At 39.0% G+C, this 22,827-nt stretch overlaps 1 protein-coding gene and 1 pseudogene across 1 annotated transcript; both read left to right on the forward strand.

Moving 5' to 3' along the window:
- Positions 1-4,861: 4,861 nt before the first annotated feature.
- LOC100983405 (proteasome subunit alpha type-3-like) lies at positions 4,862-6,295 on the forward strand (annotated as a pseudogene).
- A 14,276-nt stretch (positions 6,296-20,571) lies between these two features.
- LOC100983069 (lysine-rich nucleolar protein 1-like) lies at positions 20,572-22,178 on the forward strand. Its single transcript, XM_008956995.5, is given in 3 exon segments — positions 20,572-21,359; positions 21,361-21,848; positions 21,850-22,178. Coding segments are annotated over 3 exon segments (1,374 nt in total). The 5' UTR covers positions 20,572-20,717; the 3' UTR covers positions 22,094-22,178.
- Positions 22,179-22,827: the final 649 nt, after the last annotated feature.

The raw sequence follows: 22,827 nt of genomic DNA on the forward strand, positions 1-22,827 counted from the left end.
ATTTCTGTCACTTGCAACCAAGAGTCCTACACAATATAGTGCTTTTTACTTTTATTTTATAAAGATCATCATAATTATGACTTTATTATAATTTTGACCTTAATTATAATTGCAATTTTACTCATGTTATTTTCTCTCCTCCATCATAAATTTTTTCCTCTGTAAATTTGCATCAGCATAAAACATGCACAATATGTTCCATCTTAAAGAAAAAACATTTCTTTGATCCCCCACATTCTTCTCCAGTTATTGTTTCATTTTCCTCTGCACCCCTTTATATCAAAATTCAATAGTTATCTATGTGCAGTGTTTCCACTTCATCATCTTCATTCTCTCTTCAACTTATGCCGGTCAGGCTTTTTTCCCTACTATTCCACTGAAACCACTCTTCTTATTGTCACCAGTGATCCCCATCTTGATATATTAAATGATCAGTGGTCAGTCTTCATCTTACTCAACCTCTCAACAGCATTCAACACAGCTGGTCATTTCCTTATTTTTCAAACCCTTTTTTTTTTTTTACTTGGTTTCCAGTGATTTCCCTCTTACTGATATAGAAGTTAAAAAGAAATTATTTAGGCAGATAGGGTAAGGTTTTCCTTTTAATGAAAAGCAGTCCCCAAATCATTTTCTTTTCTAACACAGAGCAGCCTGTAAAATCAAGCTGCAGACAGAGACAAGCAAGCTGGAAGCCTGCATGGGTGAATGCCAGCAGTTGGGTCAATAGGAAAAGGTGACTTGGGACTAGGCATGATCAGCATGATGGCCCCATCTTCCCTTCTTTTTGACAAACCACGTGTACAGTAAGGAGGAGAAAACATGACACTGGCCAGGTGAAGACCCCATTTGCATAGTAAGATTAGGGTGGGGCAGCCAGCTTCCCCACATGTTATGTAAATGTCACATCTGGTCCAACCAATCTGTGGGCCCTATGTAAATCAGACACTGCCTCCTCAAGCCTGTCTATAAAATCTGGTGCACTCAGCTGTGGACTGGAAGTCTGATTTGGGTGCCCCTCTCTCTTGCAAGAGGCAGAGCTGTTCTTTCTCCTTCTTTTGCCTGTTAAACCTCCGCTCCTAAACTGACTTCTTGTGTTGGTGTCCTTGATTTCCTTGGCGTGAGACAACGAACCCCAGGTGTGTACCCCAGACAGTGATGCTACTTCATTAGCTCATAGGTGCTGGTTCCTTCTCAGTCTCCATTGCTGGGTTCTCCTTTTCCTTTTCCTAGCCTTTGAATTTGGAGTACCCCAGGACAGTCTTTGACCTTCCTTTTCTCCTCTGTCTATTCATATATGCTGGTGTTCTCTGTACTCTCATGAGTTGCAAAAGTGTGTTTCTGGCACTGACCTCTCCTGTCAGGTCCAAACTCACATCCTCACTAGTTGCCTAATCCTCATCTCAATCTTAAAATATCTAAAACAGAACTCATGATTCCCACCTCTAAACTGTTCCTACCTGCAGTGTTCTCCCATCTTAGTAAATGATACTCTATTTGTGCAGCCCCCAAACCTCAGAATCATCCCTAATAGGATGTTGAGTGGAAATTTTCTTGTGGCCTTAGAATTGGCCACTAGAATCCAGCTCTGAGAAAAAAGATACATCTTGCACAATCCATATTCTAAAAAGAACCAGACATCTCCTTGGGCTTATTCATAGGAAAAGAACCTGTCATGCCACTCCTGAACATGACCCCAATGATTCCCTCTCCCATTTTTAACCTGTCCTGGAAGGAGATGTCAGAGAGAGTTGTGGGAAATGAGACAGTGAGTCAACAGCCTCAGGGAAGGCCCATGGCTTTTTCCTCCTTCCTCATGCAAAGGGAAAGTGAGTGCTCCCTCCTCTAAGACAAGCGCAGGGAAGCTCACAGGAATTGGGACACCTGAAAGAAGGGAGACTGGCGAGAAGGGAGACAGCTGTTAGCTTTTGCTCAGGCAGCAGACTTAATTAAGCAGGGAAAAGAGAAGTGAGAAGTGAGATGGCAAAGCAGACAGAGGGACCACAGTGGGGCTGCCTATAAGACCATTACTGGGTGTGGCAAGGACTCTAGAATTTCCTGAGGCCCAAGTGATGGGAGGTAACAAGACTTATGTCACCACATCAGAGGACTGGCAGCATGTCAAAGGGAACCCAACAGTAAGACCATGGGGATGGAGCTGAGAGATTAGAAGAGATTGGATTGGAATCCGATCTCCCCTGGCAGAAAACTAGGCAGAGGGAAGTCTCCTTGGAATTGTTCTGAGAGCCTCCATATGACCACTCAAAATACCCAAGAACTTGAATGTCCGCTGCACAGAAGGCATCAACAAAGTGGAGAGGTTTGCAATTGCACAACCACTTAAATGAAAGTGAAGGCCGGGTGCGGCGGTTCACGCTTGCAATCCCAGCACTTTGGGAAGCCAAGGTGGGAGGATTGCTTCAGCCCAGGAGTTTGAGACCAGCCTGGGCAACATGGCAAGTCCCCGTCTCTACAAAAAAAATTAAAAATTAGCCCAGTGAGGTGGTGTGTGCCTGTAGTTCCAGACACTGGGGAGGCATGAGGTTGGCTTCAGCCCAGGAGATAGAGGCTGCAGGGAATTATGATCATGCCACTACACTCCAGCCTGGGTGACAAAGTGAGACTTTGTCTCAAAAAGAAAAAAAAAGTGACTTGTCCCTTTTCATCTCCCCTCTGCCATTCCAAAATTGGCCTGCATGTGTAGCAATGGGAGATAGGGAGTGAGCATGTGTGGACAGGGGGTAGAGAAGAGATGAACATGAAATTAAAATTGAGATAAAGTTTTAAATTGGAATAGGCTAGATCAGGCATTATAATGCTTGAACATGATCAGATAACTGTGCCACCTGTCAGAAATACTGTAAAGGGACAAGAAAGGAAGATTTAATAGTAATTAGAATAAAATGAAACTGTTTCAAATGTATACCCCTGTAGATTGAAATAGTCAAATAAGCCAGTTACTATTTCTAGCTCTAAATGTGCTTCTCTTCTAGTTGACTACATCCCAAATCCTGCCATTTCTTACCCCATTCATTCTTATTATCCTGGTCCAAGCTAACACCACCTCTCCGCTTAATCACTGCCATGGCCTCCTCACTGGGCCCACGACTGTCACTCTCCGCTCCTCATCCCCCATGTCTATTTTCTACTCAATATCTAGAGTTCTCTTTTAAAAGCCTAAGTCAGTTACCTACTCAAAATATTTGGAATGAAACCTAAACTTTCACCGAACATAGTGGTCCACACCTGTAATCCCAACACTTTGAGAGGCCAAGGTGGGAGTATCACTTGAACCCAGGAGTTAGAGACCAGCCTGGGCAACATGGTGAGAGACTGTCTGTACAAAACAGTAAAAAATTAGGCAGGTGTGATGACATGCAACTGTAGTCCCAGCTACTCAGAAGGCTGAGGCAGGAGGATCACTTGAGCCCAGGAGATCAAGGTTGCAGTGAGCCTTGATGGGGCCACTGCACTCCAGCCTGAGTGACAGAGCAACATCCTGTCCCCAACAAACAAATAAAACCCCTGAACTTTGCCAAAGGGAGCAGCCATTGGTGTGTTGTATTTCTTTAGAGTATCAGTAACCTATTATATTAATCAGCAGTGATGAGTAATTAAAGAGAAATCTAATTCAAATAGGAAAAGAAAAATATTGTTGCCTTTTGCTGATTAGGTACAGAAAATTTGGTACCATATTCTAAAAGTACCAATTTCCTTATCTCACCCAAGTTGATACAAAACCATCATTACCATTGTCTGCCATCTCACAGAATCACACAAACTACTGGAGAATTTTCATCTTCCTTTTCACTCCCTACCAAAGCATTCATTTATTCATTTAAAAACAATTGCACTCACTATGTACCAGCTTATGAGCTGTAAATACAACAATGGATAGAACAGACAAAAATTCCTTCCCTCATGGAACTTACATTCTGGTGAATGGGCCTTTTACTTTAATGATTAGATTAAAATAATGCTGTGAAGTATGCATGTGTGGGGGGGGGAGGTATCAAAATGCTATCACTCATTTATTCATTTAGTTATCCATTAGGCATTAAATTAGGAAGTGCATGTTACATTCTGAAACTTACCTTTTCAGAAGTCAGTTGCCAGTATAATGAAACACTTGCTTTGAAATGATGAAAATAAGATTTCAAATAAAAAACTTTTTCATTTTTATAAATTAACACTAATAGATTTTTTTTAATTTCAAAAATAGCAAAAGTTTATTGCAATCCATGTAAATAAATGATGCAGGAAGGCATAAGGAAAAGTAGATGACCTTCCCTGTGTGAACTCTCACCTACCACAGTAGGCTAACCATAGCTCAGAGCCTGGGATGAGCCTTCCTACAACATTCCCTTTCTCATGTAAACATTCCCAAATATTATAATTAATTTTATGAAATTTCCATTTTCATTTCATTTAAAAATTATCAAATATCAGCAATATCCCTATGGTTCTTTGGTTGAACTTATAAAAAGAGTATTGTATTATACACTTCACACTGAGACTTGCTTTTCCAGTTTACCAATATCATGAACATCCCTCCAGATAGATTTAGTAGATTTAACACTTTCTTTTTAATCACTGTCTACTATTCCATTGAATAGATATACCACAATTATTCAATCATATCCATTACTGATGGGCATTAAAACTGTTTCCTTTTTGTATTAAATAACTACAACCAATGGTTTATATCCATGTGTATCTGTGTTCCTTATATACTGTTGCTGTTATTTCTATGAGATGAATTCCTAAGAGTAAAATTGCCAAATTAAGAGTATATTTAGGTATGTTTAGATATGCAAATACTTACCATTGTGTTTTAATTGCCTACAGTATTCAGTACGGTAACATGCTATACAGGTTTGTAGCCTAGGCTATAGTATCTATCCTAGGTGTGTAGTAAGCTATACCATCTAGGTTTGTTTAAGTACACTCTATGATGTTGATATAATGACAGAATCGCCTAACAACCCATTTCTCAGAAAGTATTCCCATCATTAAGCAACACATGGCTGTATTTGTTCCTTTGTACTCCGTATTACTTCATGCTATTTCAAATTTTGTGTTCTTTTAAATTGTGTTTTCTAGTTACTTGCTGCTGGTATGTGAATATGAAATTAACTATTATAAATTGCTTCTATAACAAGGCACTGTGCTAAATTATCCTATTTTAAAATTCTACATGTTTTCTATATAATTAAACCTATTATTTATAATATAATGATAGTCTAATTTCTTTTTCCAATTCTTATGTCTTCATTTCTTTTTTTTTTTTTTTTTGCACTGTCGGGAATTTCTAATACAGTGTTGACTTGAAGTGATAAAATGGGTAACATTGCCTAGTCCCTAACTTTATTAGGAAAGCTTAAAATTTTTCTGATTTAGGATTATGTTTGCTGAAGTTTTTTATAGATAGATAGGTAGGCAGAATCTTTAGGTGAAGAATATTCTGTTTCTTTTACCCTCCATTTTTTATTACAAAACTTTCCAAATATACAAAAGTTAAAAGAATAGTACATGATCATCCATATACCCACTAACTATTAGCAATTTGTCATATTTGTTTCATCTATAAGAAATATAAATGGGGCTATAAAGGCTGTGGGAAATCGTACAGTGATTGAAATCATATATAAACATAGCATTGTCTTTGGGGTCTAAAAAATTAGTGCTTTCTAAACTTTATGAAGGAGTTTCCAACAAATGACTTATTAATGTTGATCAGCACATTGGATCGGAATGTTGGAATGCTGGCAGCAGGTTTGTAGGCAGATGCTTGTTCTTTAGCAGACATAGCAAGAGAAGAAGTTTCCAACTTTAAATCTGATTTTGGTTATAACGCTCCACTAAAACATCTTGCAAACAGAGTGGACATGTATGTACATGCATATACACTCTACAGTGCTGTTAGATCTTTTGCCTTCAGTTTCATGTTAGGGTCTTACAGTATGAATGACAGTGCACAATTTTCCATGATTGACTCATCAGGTGTTTTATATGGTTATTGGGTCTGTGCCACTGGCAAAGCCAGGCAAGCTGTAAAACAGAAATAGAAAAGCTTCAGATGAAAGAAATGACCTGCTATGATACTGTTACAGAAGTTGCTCAAGTAATTTACATAGAACATGATGACGCTAAGGATAAAGCTTATGAACTCAGCTGGGTTAGTGGTTTAACTAAAGGAAGACATGAAATTGTTTCAAAAGATATAAGGGAATAAGCAGATAAATATGCTAAAGAATCCTTGAGTGAAGAAGACAGGTCAGATGATGATAATATGTAACATTTACTCCAGTATCTATTCTATGTTAAATTCCTGTTACAATCCCGCGTAACTATATAGTCCTGTGGATTACACATATCCACTGACCAATTTTTTATTAAATTTTCATCTTGTAAAAGACAAAAAAGAAACAACAACAAGATAATTTTAAAAATTAAAAATATTACCCCACTACTTTCTGGCCTCCATGATTTCTAATGAGGAACCCGCCATCAGTCTTATTAAAGATCACTTGTACATGATGAGTTGCTTCTCCATCTTTGTCTTTTGATAATTTGATTATGTGTCCTGGCATGATTCCTTTTGCATTTATCCTTCTTGGAGTTAATTGAGCTCCTTAAATGCTTAAATTCATGTTTTAATTTTTAAAAATCAAATTCAGGAAATTTTAAGCCATTATTTGTTCAAATATTTTTTTCTGACCACTTTGTCCTCTCCTCTCCTACTGGGATTCCCAATATGTGTATTTGGTTTGCTTAATGGCAACCCATAGGTCTCTCAGGCACTGTTTGTTTTTCTGCATTCCTTGACTGAATAATTTCAAAGGACCTATCTTTATGTTTGCTAATTCTTTCTATCATCCTGCTCAAATATGCTATTAAAATTCTCTAAAGAAATTTTTATTTCAGTTACTCTACTTTTCAGGTCGAGAATTTCTGTCTGGTTTCTTTTTATAATTTCTATTTTTTATTGATATTTTCTATTCATTTATCATTTTCCTGATTTTCTCTCACACTATCCCCATGGTTTCCTTTAGCTCTTTGAGCATATTTAAGACAGTTTGACTAGGTAGTCCAATGTCTGTGCTTCCTCAGAGATAGTTTTTGTTCATTTCTTTTGTGAATGGGCCATACTTTCTTGTTTCTTTGCATGCTTTATAATTTTTTGTCAAAAATGGAAACTTAAAAGCAAGATAAAGAACAGTATTATAATATTTATTTAGTAAACTCTTATATAGCCAGGTATTTTTCTGAATGTTTTACAAATATGAAATCGTTTAGTCTTCTGAACAATCCTGTGAGATATTGTTATTATATTCATTTTACAAGTGAGAAAACTGAGGGATAGAGAAGTTAATGTCATTGCAGCTAGTAAATGGCAGGGCTGGGATTTGTAGGAGGTGGAACTCTAGAATCTGTGCTTTTTCTCACTATGCTATATTTCATCTCTGTAGCTAGAGATTACTCTTTTTTTCCATTTATTCTTTATCATGGTAAAATATACATAACAAAATTTACCATTTTAACTATTTTTAAATATATAATTCAATGGCCTTAAGTATAATCAAATTGTTGTGCAAATGTGATCCAAATTTGCAAATATTTTTTCATTATCTCAAACTGAAACTCTGTACCCATTAAACAATAACTCCCTATCATCTTCCCCTGGCCCTGGTAATCACTATTCTACTTTCTTTCTCTATGAATGTGAGTATTCCAGGTACCTCACATATATGAAATCATATAATATTTGTCCTTTGATGTCTAGCTTATTTCATTTAGCATAATATCCTCGAGGTTCATTCATGTCATAGCATGTTTTGGAATTTCATTGCTTTTTTAAGGCTGAATAATATTCCTATATATGTATATTCTACATTTTGTTTATCCATTCATCTGTCAATAGAGATTTCAGTTGTTTCCGCCTTTTAATGAATAATACTATGAATATTGGTGAATATTTGTGTGACAGAAAGATAAATATTGTATACTCTTAGTCATATGTGGCAGCCAGAAAAGTAAGCTCATAAAAGTAGAGAGTAGAATTATGGTTCTTAGAGGCTGGGGAGAGTAGGGGCAAGAGAAGGACAGAGAGAGGTTGGTTAACAGACACAAAATTACAGCTAGATAGGAGGAATAAATTATCGTGCTCTATAGTACTATAAGAACTATATTCTGAATATGGTTAATAATAATGTGTTAATTATTCAAAAAGCTAGAAGAGAAGATTTTGAATATTCCCCACACAAAAAATGATAAATGTTTGAGGTGTTGGATATATTAATTACCCTGATTTGATTATTGCACATTGCATACATGTATTGAAATATTACTCTGTATCCCATAAATATGTACAATTACTACATGTCAACTAAAAAGGAAAAATATTTGTGTAAGTTCCTGCTTTCAGTTCTTTTGGGTATAGACCCAGAATTGTAATTACTGGATTATATTATAATTCTATGCTTAACTTTTTAGAGAACTGCTATGTCGTATTTCACAGTGGCTGTATCATTTTACATCCCCATGAGCAACACATAAGGGTTTCAATTTCTCTACATTACTAGCCACACTTGTTATTTTCTAGTTTTTGATAGTAACCATCCTAATGGATGTAAGATGGTATCTCATTATGGTTTTGATTTGCATTTTCCTAATAATTAGTGATGTTGAGCATCTTTTCATGTGTTTATTGCCCATTTCTACATCTGCTTTGAAGAAATGCTGTATCAAGTCCTTTGCCCATATTTGAGCTGTTTTATGTGTGTGCTGTTGTTGTTGTTGTTTTGCTATTGTGAAGTTATAAGAATTCTTTATATATTTTGAATATTAATCCATTATCAGATATATGATTTGCAAATATTTTCTTCCATTTGCTGGTTACATTTTTACTCTGTTTGATAACTTACCACTTTAGTTCCCTTTTTCTTCATTCAGTATTCACTTTTGGAGCTGTAAATTTTTTTGTCTGTTTTACAGAATTCTCACAAAGTTGATTCTGAGAGTTTTTGCTTCAGTTTTTGATTTTTCTGTGGAGAGACATGCTCTGGGAGCTACCTACTCTACCATTTTTTCTGACATTACTCTATCTGCCTTTTTCTATAAATAAAGTTTTATAGGAACACATTTTTGCCCACTCATTGTTATACTGTCCATGGCTGCTGTGTTAGGTATCTCCTGACATGGATCCCTCTCCCTTAGTATTCACATCCTTATGCAATTCTGCTGTTTCAATGGGGGCTGGATCTAGTTACTTGCTTCTAACAAATACAATAGAGCAAAAGTGATGGGAAACTGGATATGGTTGCATGCATCTGTAGTCCCAGCTACTGAGGAGGCTGAGGTGGGAGGATTTCTTGAGCCAGGTAGTTCAAGGCTATAGTGCACTATGATAACACCACTGAATAGCCACTACACTTCAGCCTGGGAAACATAACAAGACCCCATCTTGGGAAAAAAAATGATGGGGTGTCATTTCTGTGGTTCAATTTGAAAAGACTGTGACCTCCTCTTGCTATTATTCTCTCACTCTCGCCTTCTCAGCTTGCAAGCATGGATGCAGCAAGCTGCCATGTGTGCAAGGCCCACAGGCAAGGAACTGAAAGTGGCCTCTGCCAACAAGGAATCGAGGCTCTCACTCAAACACTCTATGAATCCAATCAACAACCACATAAGTGAGCTTCAAATCAGATCTTTTCCCAGTTGAGCCTTCATAAGAGACCATACGGCTGGCCTACACCTTGATTATAGCCTTGTGAGAGGCCATGAAGCAGAGAACCCTGCTAGTTTATGCCAGGATTTTGAACCACAGAAACTGAGATAATAAATGTGTGCTGTTTTATGCCACCAAACTTTGGGTAAATTGTTACAAGGTATAGACAACTGATACAGCTGTTTTTGCATGACGACACTAGAGTTGATTATTGTGACGGGGACCATATGATTCATAAAGAATAAGATATTTACTATCTGGCTTTTTACAGAAAAAGTTCTGTGTGAGAATGCAAGCAAGGAGGCTGGCAGGTATAGTCTTCCATGACTCAGAAAGGAGGGAAGAACCAGCTCCATGAGCACTAGTTACTAGATGAGCTACATGAGCACTAGGCAATTACTGCCCTCTGATGTCCTGATGTACATCAAATGTCTATTTTGAACTCAAACTGCTTTCTTGGTATGACATCAGAACTTCTTCTTAAGTGTATAAAAGTTGAAGGCTCAGGAGAGCCAGTGATATGTGTGTTCTCCCACACCACTCACAATCTGGTCCCCTTTATTTCCTGGAAAGTCCTGCAAAGGCTTTGGAATGAGACTACTTCAGTGATTCTGATGGGGAGTAAGGCTTGGAAATTACCACTTTAAACTTCCCCAGAAAATCTCTTTTACAGAATTAATGTACTTAACATACTGGTTCACAGAATAAGTGCTTCTTAAAGCAAAAGGGAATTTACCCTCTATCTGGGCCAAATGTGTCATTTTCTAGGTGAGAAAAATGAGGCTAGGAGAGCTTAAAAGGCTATCTAAAGGCCACGGAGCCCCAGGTTTAAAGGAAAAGTGAAAGCAGATTCATTAATTCTCTGCCCAGGGCTTTTAAAAACTATTATTTAATTGTCTTTGAGCAAATTATCACAAGATCTGATTCAATTAAATGTGAATTTATATGCTTTTACTGCATTAAGAATCATCTGATCTGCATGTTGGTTGAACAATTTACGTCAAGAAAAGTCTTTTATTACTTAATTTGCATTTTCTACTGAAGGCACCCATAAATAAGTCAGCATCGCCCTCTACTGGATGATTTGTATTTATTACTCATTCGTTGCATCCAACATGATTTACGTAGAATTTTGGATATTTTTTCTTAATTTCAATGAAAGGTACATGAAAACCAGGACATTCCAGCTGTTTGGATATTCCCCTATGCCTATTAATCCGGTCGGGTAACATTTTCCTCTTCCAAAAGAGACCTTGATTTTCTAGTCTTGAGAATTATAAGTTTAAACAATGAATTCCAACGTGTTAACAAAGAAGGAAAAGACAGAGTCAGAGAAACCAAGAGATGGAGATAGAGATGAGGAAAAGCTAGAGAGAGAGAGATTAGAAGAGAGGGTCAATTCTGGTCAGAGTGAAAGTAGACTGTTTTTCTACTTTGGCAGCTTCAAAAATAAACTCAAATAAATGCTTTCTTTGTGGCATCACTAGCTGCAGTTTTTATAATGCATATGCTAGTTCTAGCTCATGGGATAAACTTTTTATCTTCTTGAGACCACATTTAAGCTGTGAGCTGGGTTGACTACAATGATCGTTTCTTCTGCCTGTGAAAATGGTATGCTCCTATCAAAGCAGATTAAATTGTGGTTGGTTGGGAGTCAGCCAGCAAACTGTTAATAGCACTAAAACTGACTGAACTGTGGCTTACATTTTGACATATAAGGTAAGAAAAAATAAACAGTAATAAAAAAGATACCACTGCACAATTAGCTCTTACATTACAAAAAAAGAAGAAAGAATAACTAGTATAAATTAAATTATGTGATGTAAATTACTATAACAAGAATATCTAGATGCAGTTGTAACAAGGCAAATGCAAATGCAGAGTGAGTCATCATTTCTGGGTTAAGTATCTGCAACCCAGACTCTTCAGCCCTGACCTCTATCATCTAGCCCAGAAACAGCTTCAGATCCCGGAAAGAATATGGGCTTTGGCATAGACACACCTGCATTCAAATTGCAGCTCTGCCACTGTGTGGCCTTGAGAAAAGCCTTGCTTTCCTTATCTGTAAGGTGGAGGTAATTGTATATAATTCATACAGTTTGGGAGAAATTAAATGAAATAAAGCATAGAAATCACTTAATACAGTATCTGCCATATACAGCTACTACACAACTCCAGATGACACACACAGGCCATCATTTCCAAGCAACACATCCAAAACTCTCTCTCTCTCTACCTCTTCATCCCTAATTACTATCCCCACTATTCACATGGTTGTCCAAGCCATAAGTTTGAGCACCACCCCAGATTCCATGTTCCTGCTTACCTCCATATATGCTTGCAAAACTTCTACTCTGTCTTCAAGACAGTTCAGGTGTCACCTATCCTGGGAAGAATCTGGATTTCTTTGCCCCTCACAGACTAAGTTCTTGTTCTACTCCCATGTTCCCAAGCGCCCCATATATATGTCTATTAGACAGCTAGTTATACCATATCGTTGTGACTTGTTTCTCTTTCCCACTGGGCTGTAAGTACTTTTAGAGCAGAGAATTATATATGATTCAAAGTTTTATCCCTAAGTTATATCAATGTACCTGCCACATGAAAATGCTGGAAAACATTTGTAGTATAAATGAATCAATGACCACATAAACGTGTTGGAGTTTCTTTTGTCTTATTTTAGCTATATGTATGTATTTGTTATTTATTTTTTAGAGACAGGGTCTTGCTGTGTCACTGGGCTGGAGTGCAGTGGCCTCATCATAATTCACTGCAGCCTGGAACTCCTAGGCTCAAGCCATTCTCCCAGGTCAGCCTTCCCAGCAGCTGGGAAGTATGTTACTACCCCCTGCTAATTATGTAAATTATATTTTTTGTAGCAACAGGATCTCATTACATTGCCCAGGCTGGTCTCAAACTCCTGGCCTCCAATCCTCCTACTTCGGCTTCCCAAAGCACTGGCATTACAGGCGTGCGTCATGGTGCCTGGCTTGGAGTTTCTTAAATGTTCATCTCACCCCTTTCCTCTATAGATTCTGAACCAATTGAACAACAGTCAGGAGTGATGTGAAGAATGCTACATGGGCCAGGCGAGATGGCTCACACCTGTAATCCCAGCACTTTGGGAGGTTGAGGCGGGAGGATCACTTGAGGTCAGGAGTTCGAGACCAGCCTGGCCAACATGGTGAAACCCTGTCTCTACTAAAAATACAAAAATTAGCTGGGCGTGGTGGCAGGCACCTGTAATCCCAACTACTCGGGAGGCTGAGGCACAAGAATCACTTGAATCTAGGAGGAGGAGGTTGCAGTCAGCTGGGAGCACACCACTGCACTCCAGCCTGGGTGATAGAGCAAGATTCCATCTCAAAAAAAAAAAAAAAAAAGAATGCTATGTGGACCAGACCTTCAGGCAAGACCAGGCTTCCTATTCCTTCCCCCAGGTTTAGATTTCTTGACCCTGTAAATCAACTAAGATTTGCTCAGCAGCCGCATTCCCACTGGGGAAACAGCTACCTGCCTCATACCTACCAGCATGGAGTGAAAAACAAGCCTGCCTCTGGAAGCTTGTCATTGGACCTTGATCCAGGTGTGATTACCCCATAGAATCAGGAACAGAGAAAAAAATATGCCCTTTGCAGGCAGGGCAGTTCTGAAAATGAGAATGCTTACATCAGTGCGGGTTGCTCCCTGCACAGGGTGCCAGCCAAGGAGCAGGTGGGGATTGAAATCCAGTCCACATTTCACTAGCCAAGCTACACTCACTGGTTTGAATCTATGTTACATAAAGATACCATCTGTCCATCAAGCCTTGTGGACAGAGGGCTGTGTCCACCCAGAGGGAGCACTTTTGTGTCATCTGTACAAAAGCTCCATGTGAACTCATGGGCTTCTTTTCCCCAGATCTCACCAATCAAATGAGTCTTTTCTACTCCCTTGTAGAGGAACATCATAGATGGAAGTAAGACCAGAACTTCCCTTCCGAATACTTGCAAAAGAATCTAAGTTTTATTTTTATGAGCTAGGAAAGGAAGGGAAGAGTTCTACCTAAGACAGATAAGCAGGGAGAAGAGAATTGGCATTAATTGAACATATACTGTATGCCGGGCATTGGAGAGCATGTGATATGGATAAGCCATTTCATATTATTTGACCAAGTGTGTTAAGATTGATATCTTCAGATGAGCGTCTTGAAGATTACATTAAAGAAGACCACACATCCAAAAGTGATGACACTTGAATCCAAAGTCCATCATCTACTACCACTCTGTGGTACTTTGTACTCTTTCAACAAAAAGTCCTACTGGCAGTGACTATTCTTTAAGACTTCCAGGAGCTGAGGAGCATGGCGCTGAACAATACAGATGCAACTGTTATCCCATGATCTGCAATGAGAAACACAAGCCAGGCAGGACCAAGTTTTTAGACAGGTGTGTTCCAAAAGTTCACTCCAAGACTAATGCTTAGCAAATATTTTTTCTAAGTTATAAATAAAGATTACTTTCCTGAGTTAGCTCCAAAAATTGTTTTTAGTGTGGTTTGGACCCTTAACCCCTGAGATAGAGCTTCCCTGATTCTCTCTGACCATCGAGTCCCACTGGGTACCTCTGTGAGCCAGTAAACTCCCAGGTGGACTAGCTGTGTAAATGTGGGTTGGCGGGGGGGGGCTTGTAAAGCAAGCAACATAAAACGAAGGGTCTATGTAAAAAGTCCTACAAATATGGCTTTGAAAATCTCTATTGCAGGGTTTCTCAAACTCAGCACTGTTAACATTTTGAGCCAGATAATTCTTGGTTGTAGGGGGCTGTCTAGTACATTATAAGATGTTTAGCAGCGTCCCTGGACTTAACCCACTAGATGTCAGTAACAACCTCCCACCATCACAAATTATGATAATCAAAAATGTCTCCAGACATTGCCAAATGTCCTGTGTGGGACCAAAATAGCTCTCCATTGAGACTTCGGAGTGCAATGGCTTCTGAACAATGGCCTATAAGCATTTCGGTATTCCGTAACTCTCAAAGGCCTAAAACCCAGGTTCTGTGAATAAACTCACTAATGTGTAAAAAAGCATAACATCTTAAAAAGTAAAACACAATTTTTGATGGTTGTGAAGGGCTATTTAAAAATTTTTAAAGATTTAATACCTCTAAATACCTAGATTTTTTAATACCTAGAAAGATTTAATACTTTTTCTCATATAAAGGATGATTGAAGATTGTTTTTCAATCTCAAATAAAATATACTGTTCCCCAGACAGTGTAAGACATTTTAGGTTAAGAATTAATTAAGAATTATGATACTCTTGTTTTCAGGTGGTAATTTAGTATCAACAACAGGCCTTTTCTTTGGCTATAAACAGAAAAATGTGGGTGTGGACATAATGAAGCAATTGTACAGTTTGAAATAGTGAATAACTCACATCCCTCAAAGAGAAAGGGTCATGCTACCTTCACAACGCAGGCCAAGAAAATTCCCATGATCTAAGCCACATAGAAGAGTTTCAGATTCCACAAAATACTTTGAGCCCCCTCCTTTATTCTCCCATCCCACTATTCTCTGTTTTTGAATGATCAAAAAGTGAAGTTTCCTTCACTTTTGGGCTAATGCCCAAATGCCCCTTGGGAAAGTTCAACTTCTCTTTTATTTGAAAATTAAAATTCTTATCTGATGAACTTCAAAATCTCCATCCAAAGATGAACACAGAGGTTATGAGTTGCTCTAGCTCTCTAAGTGCTACATAAAACAGACGAAGGAATAGAATTCCAGGACTCGGCCTTCCCAGTCCGCTATAGACATTATTATAATTCTCCAACTGAAAGCCAAATTCTGGCTATAAATTCTGGCTATGTTACCATTAAGCTGACTTCTCATCCACATTTTCTAATACCACACTTTCAAAAAGAATTGAAAACATATATGGTTTGTATATAAGCAGAGTATAGCGGCTGAGAGCTGGGATGCTGGCACCCAATGACTTCGATGCAGAATCTCGGCTCTGCCACTTACTAGCTTGTGACCTTGAGACCCTCCACCTCAACCTCTTTGTGCCTGTTTCCTCAACTACCCAGTGGAGATAATAAAAGTGTTCATGCCTTAAGGTAGTTATAAGGAATTAATGAGTTAATATTTATAAAGTGCATAGATTGGTGTCTAACACATAGTAAGTGCTAAAAAGGTATCTGTTAAACAAAATTATACAATAAATAGAGCAACACAAGGCCTTTGTCCCATTATTACAATCACGAAATGCTCTAGGGGAAAAATGAGAAAACAGGCTTTTTGTTTTTGCTACTGGCACTTCCTTCTTCCAGTCCCTTCTTCCTTTTTCTGTGTCTATTTCGTGTCTTCTTTCTAGGTTCCTACCAGGGTGTTAGCAGAGAACAACTGGTGATGCTTAAGGTGCCAGTCTAAGCTTCCTTCGCAGAGGGGCCTTTGAATTTCCCCTGGAGACTCTGAAAAGCTAAAAAGCCCGCAGAACTTAAAGAAGTGAATCTCTAGCCCTGCAGCATAAGTGAGGAGTTGTATTTTCAGAGAGGGGGACCCTCCAGGCCTGGTCTGCACACTCCTCAGGCTGGCCCGGGGGAGAACAGTAATGCAAATTCATACCTTTGAGCTAAAAAATTAAATTTAAAAAATAAGCAGCCTCAAGTTTCTGCAGTCTAGCATATGGCAACTGTGGCACTGTCTTGAAATGAGTCATCTGAAGCCGAAGTTAGAAGCAGACATAATTTCCAGATGTCAAAAAAAATATTTTTCCCTAAACAGAAAAGCAAGCAAGATGGAGTGCAATTTTCAAAACTGCTTATTTTACTAGCTGTTAATGTTTACTCACTTCTGATTTTCCCAAGATTATCCCCTTGTAAGCTGTGGCCTAAATGCATTTAAATTGCCTTTGAATATCCCAAGCAATGCTTACTACCATGGAAACAGAACCAAGGATATGCAAGATGACTCCTCTGGGGCATAATTTGGTGCTCTAGATACTTTTGATTGGTTGCTCCCTGCTCTGTCACCTCTTCTCTGAAATGTAATCATGTTGGTTGGATTTATTTTTATTATCCACAGGAGCACACAATTCACCAAGTAGTGGAAAATGCCATTCATTCATCAAAGTCCTTCCAGAGAGACATGGGCGGCATTAGCGAGCAAATCCTTATGTGTCAGAAAACATGGGCAGATAGCTCCAGAAGGATTTGGGCCTTTGCCCAACAGTCTAAGAGATAACCTGCACCTTTAAAAATGTTATTGGTGTAGGAGAAAGCACTACAGACTGGTGCCCCAAAGAATGCTGCCTAATGCCCTGGTTCTGGAGAATGTAAGTGGGTAGTAGTTGTACACTTCTGTATAAATGGTATATGAAATAATAGTAATAAGGGATGAAAACAGAAATATCCAATTCCTGGCTTTGTTGTTAAGGTATTTATAAACTCAATAAAATTACTTAGCTCTGTTTTTTTAATGTAAAATGGCCATTTGTAGAGTGGAGTGGAGAATAGGGCTTGGGTTCAGTTTGAGGTCAATGTTTGTAAACTAATGAATCCTTTGGATGAAGGATCTAGGCATAAAGAACAAATAGTATTTCCCTTGCCTGTCTCATCAATCCACAATGAAGATGAGAGAAAAATGTCAAGGTCAAGTCTGTTGTTTTTGTTTAAAAAATACCATCTGAGCCGAGAGCATCTATCTTAGCCACTTGAAGGGATAATGTCCTTATGCTTCCTACAAAACTTGATTCATGTAATGTGCACAAACACAAAACAAACAAATACTGCGATTTTTGGATTCATATTTCCTTCTCTTTCTGGAGTGCCTTGAAATTCTTTGGGCATATGTCAATGCATGGGTACAGAGACCGGCTGCTTCTTGGTATAAACAATATCACAGCAATGAAAAGATGCAAAGGCCAGAGTTGGACAAGCTGAGGCTACCTGACCTTCACTCTGCACAGAAATGATTGTGGCATTTAGATGTTGATAGATGTTGAAAGATTAAAACATTGACAACTAAGTTTAAGCTCTATAGTACAGAAAAGTTCCTGTATATCCCTAAGAAATATATTAATAAATATATTTACAGATATTTCTAACAGAAAAATTGGCAAGGAAGGTGGACTGATCATTTATGTAAATGAATATAAAATTAGTTCATAAAAACTTGAGGGGAAATTTAATTAATAATCAGAAAAATTAAAAAACACTATTTTATAACTGATTCGCAAAAACAATTTAATCATTTAATGCTGGAAGAGTTATGGAAAGTGAGGCAGACATATGTCATGTTTGTGGCCAACGGCATCTTTTGAACAATGTTCTTATATTTGGAGAAGTTCTTATGAGTTCTGCCTTTTAAGGAAAAATAAATAACTTATTTTCCCAACCTCCTTTGCAACAGAGACGTAGACATGTAACCTAGGCTCCACCAATCACATATAGCCAATTGAGATTTTGTTAGAGAAGAAGGAAAAGGGAGGGTGCAGATGCTGCACAGAGTTTATTTTCTGATGGAAGTGACAGCAGAGTTCCTGGCACCAGCCAGTGCCCAGACTCAGCAAATGAGCTGTGGTGGTATTTCCTGATGGCAGCACCATGGTTTTCTCCAAAGCAGTCCTGGAGGGTGATGTGAGCATCCTTCATGGCTGTGTAGTCTTCCAAGACTTACTCTCTGGACTTCCAGAAGGACCAATTAATTCCTAAGGACACTGGTTAAATACAGTATGTTCATTTGTATATCCTGGGTGCAAACATAAATAGGAATGCCACTTTAGTATTGTATATCAAGTTCCAGAAAAAAATTATCTTGCATTTATTAAGCCTTCTTATAAAAATATATGCCAAGGAAATAGCCCAAAAGAAGAAAAATGGCAATATGAATGGACAATTTAAAATTTCAAAGGATTGGAAACAACCTGCAGGCTCACCAACAGGGTAGGAGTAAAGTCAGTCATGGCATACTCTTGGTAGTCAGTAGAATGCCAGCATTTCTACGTGGTAGGGGCTTGGGATACACTCTTTTGTAAGAGGGAGGACCAGGGACTTAGATCTGCATTTAGATAGAGTGTATGCTCTTTTTACTTAGATGGAATATTTATTTGGGGTTGTTTGTGGGTAATGAAGAATGGGACTGGAGGGCATTAAAACCTGCCCCAACCATCTCTCTATTGGCAAACTATTACACAGTGAATAAAATAACTACTAGGAATTGTTTGGGTTTTTTAAAGTTTTTAATTTTGGGGGGTACATTGTAGGTGTATGTATTTATAGGTTACTTGAGATATTTTGATACAGGCATGCAATGCTTAATAATCGTATCAGGGTAAATGGGGTATCAATCACTTCAAGCATTTATCCTTTGTGTCACAGACAATCCAATTATACGCTTTAGGTATTTTTAAGTTTATAATTAATTTTTATTGACTATAGTCACCCTGTTTTGATAGCAAATACTAGGTCTTATTCATTCATTCTATTTTTTGTACCCCTTAACCATTTCCACTTTCCCCTTCTGACCCCCCAGTACCCTTCCCAGCCTCTGGTAACCATCCTTTTACTGTCTATCTCCGTAAGTTCAATTGTTTTCATTTTTAGCTCCTGCAAATAAGTGAGAACATGTGAAGTTTGTCTTTCTGTGCCTGGCTTATTTCACTTAACATAATGACCTCTAGTTTCATCCATGTTATTGCAAATGACAGAATCTCATTCTTTTTTATGACTGAATAGTACTCCACTGTGTGTATGTACCACATTTTCTTTATTCATTCAACTGTTGATGGCCACTTAGGTCCAAATGTTGGCTATTGTGAATAGTGCTGCAATAAACGTGGGAGGGCAGATATCTCTAATATACTGATTTCCTTTCTTTTGGGTGTATACCTGTCATTGAGATTGCTGGATCATATCGGTAGTTCTATTTTTAGTTTTTTTAGGAATGTCCAAACTTTTCTCCATAGTGGTTGTATTAATTTACATTCCCACCAACAATGTACAAGTGTTCCATTTTCCCTACATCCTCACTGACATTCATTATTGCCTGATATAATGAATAAAAGGCTTTTGGCTTAAAGCCATTTTAATTGGGGTGAGATGATATATCATTGTGTTTTGATCTGCAAGGAAGTTTTTGTAGCAATATAGAAAAATATTCATATGTTGTTAAAGGAGTAGAACAAAACCCAAAATTATATCTATGATGTGACTACTAGTGTTATGTAAAAAATTGAAATAGTGTTCTGCCAAGGTTTTTCAATGCAATGAATATTTTTGTGCTTTGCAAAATTATCGTAAGTGTTCATATTATATCTTCTCTTTGGCAATGTCTCACTGATGTTATGGTGATATCGCTACCTGCTCAGTGAGGATGACTTTGACACCTACTGTCTTTCGGCAGAGTTAGACTCAATCTGAGCCTTAGGTGGTATGGCTCCTTTGGGTATTCATGGATCCACAGGGCCAAAGGGAAGAGAAATCACTACGTAAAATCTCCAGCCACATAGGCCTTTCCACCAGAATTGTAAACATGCACCTGCTCGCATGGGGAATGGGGGAGTGCTGGAGGGACAATAAATTGGCAAACCTCTTTGGCATTCTCTAATAAAGTCGGAGCTATCCATACCTTATGACCCAGAAATGCCACTCCTAGAGAATTATCCTGGGGAAACTAGAGGCACATATGCATCAGTAAATATGCCCAAGAATGTTTATAATAGCACTATTCCTATTCAACAAAAACTAAAACCACTTAAATGTTCGTCACTAGTAGGATGGATAAAAATGGGTAAATATATAGTGTAATCACGTAATGCTATACAAAAATGAGTGTATATATAAACTACATTTAGACTCAACAAAATGGACGAGGCTCAGAAACATAACGATGAATGAAGGCAGCAAGATATATGGTATGATTCCATTTGTAAAAAGTTTAAAAACAGTGGACTTCCGGGTCACAGCGGAGCGGGCTCTCACGTGGAGGCGGGGAAATTTCGCCCACCGGAATGATCACCAAGACACACAAAGTAGACCCTGGGCTCCCAGAGAAGAAAAAGAAGAAGAAAGTGGTCAAAGAACCAGAGACTCGATACTCAGTTTTAAACAATGATGATTACTTCGCTGATGTTTCTCCTTTAAGAGCTACATCCCCCTCTAAGAGTGTGGCCCATGGGCAGGCACCTGAGATGCCCCTAGTGAAGAAAAAGAAGAAGAAAAAGAAGGGTGTCAGCACCCTTTGCGAGGAGCATGTAGAACCTGAGACCACGCTGCCTGCCAGACGGACAGAGAAGTCACCCAGCCTCAGGAAGCAGGTGCTTGGCCACTTGGAGTTCCTCAGTGGGGAAAAGAAAAATAAGAAGTCACCTCTAGCCATGTCCCATGCCTCTGGGGTGAAAACCTCCCCAGACCCTAGACAGGGTGAGGAGGAAACCAGAGTTGGCAAGAAGCTCAAAAAGCACAAGAAGGAAAAAAAGGGGGCCCAGGACCCCACAGCCTTCTCAGTCCAGGACCCTTGGTTCTCTGAGGCCAGGGAGGCCAGGGATGTTGGGGACACTTGCTCAGTGGGGAAGAAGGATGAGGAACAGGCAGCCTTGGGGCAGAAACGGAAGCGGAAGAGCCCCAGAGAACACAATGGGAAGGTGAAGAAGAAAAAAAAAAATCCACCAGGAGGGAGACGCCCTCCCAGGCCACTCCAAGCCCTCCAGGTCCATGGAGAGCAGCCCTAGGAAAGGAAGTAAAAAGAAGCCAGTCAAAGTTGAGGCTCCAGAATACATCCCCATAAGTGATGACCCTAAGGCCTCCGCAAAGAAAAAGATGAAGTCCAAAAAGAAGGTAGAGCAGCCAGTCATCGAGGAGCCAGCTCTGAAAAGGAAGAAAAAGAAGAAGAGGAAAGAGAGTGGCGTAGCAGGAGACCCTTGGAAGGAGGAAACAGACACAGACTTAGAGGTGGTGTTGGAAAAAAAAGGCAACATGGATGAGGCGCACATAGACCAGGTGAGGCGAAAGGCCTTGCAAGAAGAGATCGATCGCGAGTCAGGCAGAACGGAAGCTTCTGAAACCAGGAAGTGGACGGGAACCCAGTTTGGCCAGTGGGATACTGCTGGTTTTGAGAACGAGGACCAGAAACTGAAATTTCTGACTTATGGGTGGCTTCAAAAACCTGTCCCCTTCGTTCAGCCGCCCCGCCAGCACGATTGCAAGGCCCAACATGGCCCTCGACAAGAAGGCGGCTGACAGCCTGCAGCAGAATCTGCAGCGGGACTACGACCGGGCCATGAGCTGGAAGTACAGCCGGGAGGCCGGCCTCGGCTTCTCCACCGCCCCCAACAAGATCTTTTACATTGACAGGAACGCTTCCAAGTCAGTCAAGCTGGAAGATTAAACTCTAGAGTTTTGTCCCCCCAAAACTGCCACAATTGCTTTGATTATTCCATTTATGCTGGAGATTACAAATTTTTTTGTGAAAAAATCAGATCTTGATGATAACCTCGAGCAGTAAGATATTTTAAATAACTCCCATAAGCTTAGCGTTCCAGTAATGGAACACTAGGCATAAATGGTTTATTCAGTTGTGCACATGAAAGCCATCTGACAGTTGGCTCACATTGAACACCTGTGGAGATTAAGGACGAGGACAACTATATTGATGGGCTTGGATGAACTGGGGCGGGGCAGCTCATCTTTCGGGAGCCAGGAGAACGAGTGAGTGCTAAAACCTCCTGTTTTCTGTGTTAAACATTCCGTCCCTGTTTGAGACATCAGTATGTACAGTTAACCTTTGTTGAGTGTTTAGCAGGTGCTAGGGACATACTAGTGTTTTCCTTAATGTATTTAATCTTCATAATTATGAAATGGGTGCTATTATTAGCCCCATCTTATAGATGAGGCAACTGAGGTTCAGGAATAAAGTAATAAAATTGCCTGGGGTCACCCAGCAAAAAAAAAAAAAATTTAAAAACAGTCAAAATTAAGCTATGCTATTAAGGTATGAATATAAAATTGGTAAAACTATAATGTAGGAAAATGATTATCACAAATGTCAAAATAGTGGGTACCTCTGAGGAGGGAAGGAAAGAGGGAACTGTGTTTGGAAAGGGGAACATTGGGGCTTCTGGC

This window comes from Pan paniscus, chromosome 15 (assembly GCF_029289425.2).
Source record: "Pan paniscus chromosome 15, NHGRI_mPanPan1-v2.0_pri, whole genome shotgun sequence".
In the NCBI taxonomy this organism is placed as follows: Eukaryota; Metazoa; Chordata; class Mammalia; order Primates; family Hominidae; genus Pan; species Pan paniscus.